The 5,314-nt window shown below is 60.8% G+C and overlaps 2 protein-coding genes across 2 annotated transcripts; one reads left to right on the forward strand and one right to left on the reverse strand.

Moving 5' to 3' along the window:
* The first annotated feature begins 1,009 nt into the window (after nt 1-1,009).
* Nucleotides 1,010-3,704, forward strand: H696_03144 (hypothetical protein). Its single transcript, XM_009497034.1, has 5 exons — nt 1,010-1,178; nt 1,286-1,709; nt 1,930-2,370; nt 2,517-2,654; nt 2,829-3,704. The coding sequence occupies exons 1-5, from the start codon at nt 1,070-1,072 to the stop codon at nt 3,640-3,642; spliced, it is 1,926 nt and encodes a 641-aa protein (XP_009495309.1). The 5' UTR covers nt 1,010-1,069; the 3' UTR covers nt 3,643-3,704.
* A 698-nt stretch (nt 3,705-4,402) lies between these two features.
* On the reverse strand, nt 4,403-4,942 carry H696_03145 (hypothetical protein; the record flags this gene model as incomplete). The annotated part of the gene is made up of 3 exons (XM_009497035.1): nt 4,403-4,458; nt 4,590-4,745; nt 4,852-4,942. The coding sequence occupies 3 exons, from the start codon at nt 4,940-4,942 to the stop codon at nt 4,403-4,405; spliced, it is 303 nt and encodes a 100-aa protein (XP_009495310.1).
* Nucleotides 4,943-5,314: the final 372 nt, after the last annotated feature.

The following is a 5,314-nucleotide window of genomic DNA, read 5'->3' on the forward strand; positions in this document are numbered from 1 at the left end:
CCCCGGGGGGGAGGGCCGGGCCAGTGGTGTAGACGGACGAGACACTCCAGGCTGATCGCCCTTGGCCAGCTGGCGCCGGGGGCCGGACCGGGGGAGGCTCCCCTCGAGCATGGGAGCAGCAGCGTTGTCCCTGAGCCGACAGATCGAAGAGGCACCCTACCAGGTGCCCATGACCAGGGGCTCATTTCTGTACCCATCTCCTCCCCCCTGCCCCTCTTGCCCCCCCCCCCGCCCTCCTTTCGCGTCCCTGTTGCCTCCCCTGAGTTTGTCAGACCGATCGCCTGTGTCTGCCCATCCCCCTCCTTCGGACTCGTCTGTTCGTGACGACTTTCACTGGTCTTCTCTCCGCCGCCTCTCCTCTCTTGACGGCTCACTCTCCCCCATAGCCTCCCCCCCCATCCCCGCCCCGCCAGAACTCGTCTTCTGCATGGCATCTTGGCCCGATTTCCCCGTCACGCCATAGCCCTCCCCCTCCGCCGTACCTTGCCTTGATCCGTCCCGACGCATTCTGGACCTGATCTGGCTCGCCCGTTCTCCCGGCTGCAACTGAGAGTACCCCCCCACCGGGTGCTCCTCCCCCCCCTCCCCTCGCTGCCAGCCGCCCGCTCGATCACACTCCTCGCTTGACGCCCATCTCCACGAGCGGAGCCGCTTCCGGAAGTCGTTACTGCGCCCAGCCTCCTGCCCGGTGCCCGGCCCTTCGCTTCCCCCTCCCCTCCGAAGCCCCGAGCCCCTTCCCCACCCCCCGGCCATAGCCTCCTCATCTATGCCGTCTTCGCACCTCTGTCTCAGTACCTACACCCCCATCAGCAACCCCGTCTGCAGCAGCTGCCCTCGGGACCTCCCCCCGTCACAGCAGTCCTCCATCTACTTGTGTGGATCTGGCACCTTCGACAAGAGGCATCGCCAATCAATATTTTCGCGGCCCCCTACCTGTCTGCGGTGTTAAGCTACCCTACCGCTTCTCTTCGCGACTGGGTTCCCTCTGCCCTCTCTCGCGTCTCTCCTCCTCCTCCTCCTCCTCCTCCTCCTGCTCCGGCCCTTCCCCCTCCACCACCCCCTGCACACCATGAAGTATCTCGAGTTTGATTCCCTCGATCGAGTCAATGCCGACTTTGCTGGACGCCTCGACCTCGGTGGCGAAGCTCGCGTCACCTGTAAGATCGAAGCCTACAGCTGTGCGTGGCTTGCCCCTGCTCGTTTGGCCCTTTCCACTTGCTCGTTCTTCCCAGCGGATGCTGACCCCCCCCTCTGTCCCCCCCGTCTTTCCTGCTTCTCCTCCCAGGTAAAGCCGCTACGCAGGACAAAAGATTGTACAGAAGTCTAGAGTCAAGGTATAATCATGAAGCCACAGCCGTTGCTGCGGCGGCGGCGGCCGCTGCTGCCGCGTCGGCCACCCTCCCCGAGGGTGCTGAGCCGATTCCCATCGAGAACATCTCCCCGCTTGTGGGCGCTGCCTTCATCCAGAGTGGCTCCGCCGCCGAGGGATCCCCGGTTCTCAGCTTCTCTGAGGCACCAGCCTCGGGTGCTAATCCAATTGAGGATGGCGAGCTGTCGTGGGAGATGCGCGACCGCGCGGCTTGGGCTGCGGCCACCGCGGCTTTGTCCACCTCCACCGCCTTTGGGCCCTTGAGCCACCCGGACGGCCGGAAGATGCTTCATCGCCTGATTCTGGTTTTAAATGCTGCATACCCGGACTATGACTTCAGGTGCGTCTGCCCTTGGATTGTTTGTTTGTTTCTCTGCCCGATTCCCTTTGTTCTTGTCTTTCGCGAACCCCACCACGTGCATACATCCACGCATACATACGCCCTTCTTTGTCAAGCCGCGTCTGTGGGCACATCCACATGTTGGCTCAATGATTAACCCTTCCGGTTCCTCTGCCCCTTCCCTCCCGTTCTCCCACACTCCCGTTCTCCACCCAATCAGTGGGGTTCGCCCTGATCAGTTCACCAAGTTGGATGACCTGGAGCGGGTGCTCAACTCCCTGCAAATGGCCATCTCGCCGGAATCCTCCTTCTCCATTAGCTCCATCCTGCCGAATCTATCCCCCCCTGCCAGTGCAGCGGGCCAGGGAACCCTGTCTTTTGGCGGAAGCCAGGGCGCCGCCATGTCTGGAAATGGACTTTCCAGTGGGCCTCTCGTCTCACCGACCGGGGCCTCGACAGGCAGCAATGGAGCCTCGGATGGCGGTCGCTCCCTCGCCTCGTCAATCCCGATTGTCACGTCTACCAACAACCTGACCCCCTTCGGTGGCCACAGCCTGTTGGTGGTAACCCCGGGCACTCCGCCGGAGATCCCCCTCTCCGATGCGAGCCCATTCACTCGACTCTGTCTTGCATTGGATGAGGCCATCGGCCTGTCGGACTCGTGCGTTTCGGCCTCCTCGGGGCCTCCTCGGGGCCTCCTGATCCTTCCGCCTGGTTTGTTGCCCGTTTTACTGTGTTGTGCTAACCTCCTCGGACGGCATTTCCCATGCGCGTGCTTCTCCCTACTTCCTCCCACCACACTTAAAGGGAGATCTTCCTGTTCACGCCGGACCCCGATTCCGACCCATTGAGTGATCTGCAGCATGTCACCACCTGGTCTTATCACTACTTCTTCTACAGCAAGAAGAAGAAGCGTGTGGTATACTTGTCGGCCTTCTCGGAAAGGTACACAAGCCATCCCTCCCCCCCCCCTCCCCCCCGCTATCCTCCGCTATCCTCGGCCAAAATGCTTTTCCTCCTTTTGAGCGCCGCGACTAACACCATCCCCCACCCCGTCCTCCTCCCGTTACTATGTTCCTGTGTGTGTCTCTCCCTCTCTCTCTGCACCCTCTTCTTCAGCCTGTTGGTCAAGTCGGCCCCGCGTGACGTTGATCTTGGTGATTCGGACCTGGATGTCGACTTTGACATGGATGAGGATGATTTCCCCACCTACTCCTCGGCCGATCACAGCTCCCAGGGCCTGCCCCACCATCACCACCATCACCACCACTCGGACCGCGATCATGGGAGCGGCAATGGCGGCTCGGCCCCAGGCGGATTCCGATATGCGCCAAATGGCCGGGGAAGTGGAAGTTACGGCTCCGGCAGCGGTACTGGCCAAGCTGGCGTGTCTGCCTTTGGGTCCTACTCAGGAAATGCCAGCGGCGCCGCTGCTACTGGCGGTGGCCACATGCACTCATTTTCCTTCTCCTCGCATTCGCTTCCGAGCGACATGCCTCCGCTGCTCCCGTCAATGCAGCCCGATCGCAATGGGGCGCTCTGGCGCGGAACCGAGGATGCCGGCATGACTGGCCATCACTCAAGTCAACAGCAGCAGCAGCAGCAGCACCACCACCACCGTCCTCGCTCGGGCACGGTGTTCGGCTTTTCCTCCACTGGGCCGCTTGTCCACAATGGTGGCAGTGGCGGGGACACACGTCTCTGCACTGGTGCCCCGCCCTCACCACCACCCGTTTCCCTGCCACCAGGCGGGAGGAAGCCACGAAGCAGTAGTTTCGGTCGACCTACTGGCCGTGCGGCCGTCGGCAAGTCCACTGCGCGCCTTAACAATGGCGCGCCGACGGCGGGCTTCAGCGCCGGTGCCGGCCGTGATCGGTCCAGTCCGGCTCCCTGCGATGACCCGATGTCTGCCGCACTTGTTCCCTCCCGCTGAGAGGAGTAACACCCAGGTGTTTACAGCCACCCACCAGTTTGGGTGTGTGTGTGTGTGTGTGTGTGTGTGTGTGTGTGTGCGCATGGCACATGTGTCTGTCATTTTAAATGGCCAAAGATATACTGCCATGTGGTCTCCCTCCCCCTTTCCCTCCCCCCCCCCTCTCTTCCCCCTTCTGGCTATTCGTGTGTGCTGATGTTTAGCCGCGCGCCTGGGACCATTTCCGAACCTGCGATACGGGCCCGCCCAGCTGGTGTGTATAGATCGCCATTTCTCTCGTCTCCTCATTGAGAGGAGGAGGGGGTTTATTTGAAAAAGTGCAAAATGGAAGCGTTTCCTCGAGAAAATGAAATACACAAAAGCCTTTCGGTCCACAGCCCTTGGGTTTTTTCCTTGCTCTCCTTCACAAGAGGAGTGCACTCGCTTCTCTGGTGTCAGGAAATTTTTTGTATTAGTTTTTTTTCGGGGGGTGGGGTGGGCCCCAAGGGGAGTCGGCGCGGCCGAGGAATAATGTACAACATGGTGTGACCATCGTAGGGGTGTCCTCCTCTCTTGCTTATCCTACACATGGGCTGTGTCTCATGTTGTGCCGACACTTCATGCAGCATGATGGTTCTCCTGTCGGGGTGTCTCTGGGCGGGAGGGAAGGAGGGGCAGAGGGCGGTGCTGCATTTCGACACAGCAAGCGGCGCGGATGAAGAGGAAGGATGGAGTAAGGGGAGAGGAGGGACCGGCAGTCTGCAGTGAAGCATACCACCCCTCATCCGAAGGCAAGCTCGAAAGCGATCCACACAACATTCAGAATGATGAGAGGGACTGGGCCCGGAGAGTGATTGGGTGGGTCGGAGAGCCGGCCGGTGAGCGCGAAGCAGGGGGAATTGTGACAGCATGGAGAGCAAGGGCGACAGAGCAGGAGGGAAGAGGGGGGGGGGTAGGACATGACGAACACTTGAGCAGGGTCTGCACCGAGGCAATCAAACGGATGATCTGCAGTTTCAGTGGGCCCGGCGACTTGGTGTCCTGACTGTTCAGGCCAAAGGCATCGTCCCCGGCGGTGAGATTCGGACCGGCGCCAACCTGAACTGACCGTGTGCCCCACCCAACTATGGCAACCGGAGGGGAGGGGGTTGTCAATGGCCGGAGTGTGAGTCAATATGCTGGGGCTGCCATTCGATGCTACAAGTGACACCTGGCAGCCACTGAACGCACTGCGAGCAAGGAAGCGATCCTCATTTAGCACGGCCACTGCGTTGACAAACAGCAGACACGCCTTGAACAAGTGTCCCAACGAGAAGCCCATGGAGACGAGATGCGACTACCGGTTCGCGGTGGCTCGGGAGTGCAACAGCCAGACTGTCAAGGAGGAGGAAGGGGAGGAGGAGGAGGAGGAGGAGGAAGGGGAGGAGGAGAAGGAGGGGACAAGATGATGTTCCTGGTTAATTGCTGGAGCATCGCGGGGCAGATATGCCAGTGAACACTACGGGCTGCCAGTTGGACATCAGTCAGCTGGCGTTGATGGAGTTGAGAAGAGCCGACGCACGAAACAAAGGGCAGGAGAGAGGAAAAGAAGGAGGCCGGAGTTTCTGCTTCTGACAGACAGGAGGGAGATGTCCACAGGCGAGATGTGCAGGTGTGTGCGTGTGTGCTTTGAGGAGGGGCAGCACACAGCTGG

This window comes from Fonticula alba, assembly GCF_000388065.1.
Source record: "Fonticula alba strain ATCC 38817 unplaced genomic scaffold supercont2.4, whole genome shotgun sequence".
In the NCBI taxonomy this organism is placed as follows: Eukaryota; order Rotosphaerida; family Fonticulaceae; genus Fonticula; species Fonticula alba.

Excerpts from the sequence above, each read along its gene's own strand:
- H696_03144 (XM_009497034.1), top strand. The coding sequence starts at position 1,070 with ATGAAGTATCTCGAGTTTGATTCCCTCGATCGAGTCAATGCCGACTTT. Across the intron at positions 1,179-1,285 it reads TAAGATCGAAGCCTACAGCT|GTAAAGCCGCTACGCAGGAC; the intron begins GTGCGTGGCTTG and ends TTCTCCTCCCAG. Across the intron at positions 2,371-2,516 it reads GCCATCGGCCTGTCGGACTC|GGAGATCTTCCTGTTCACGC; the intron begins GTGCGTTTCGGC and ends CCACACTTAAAG.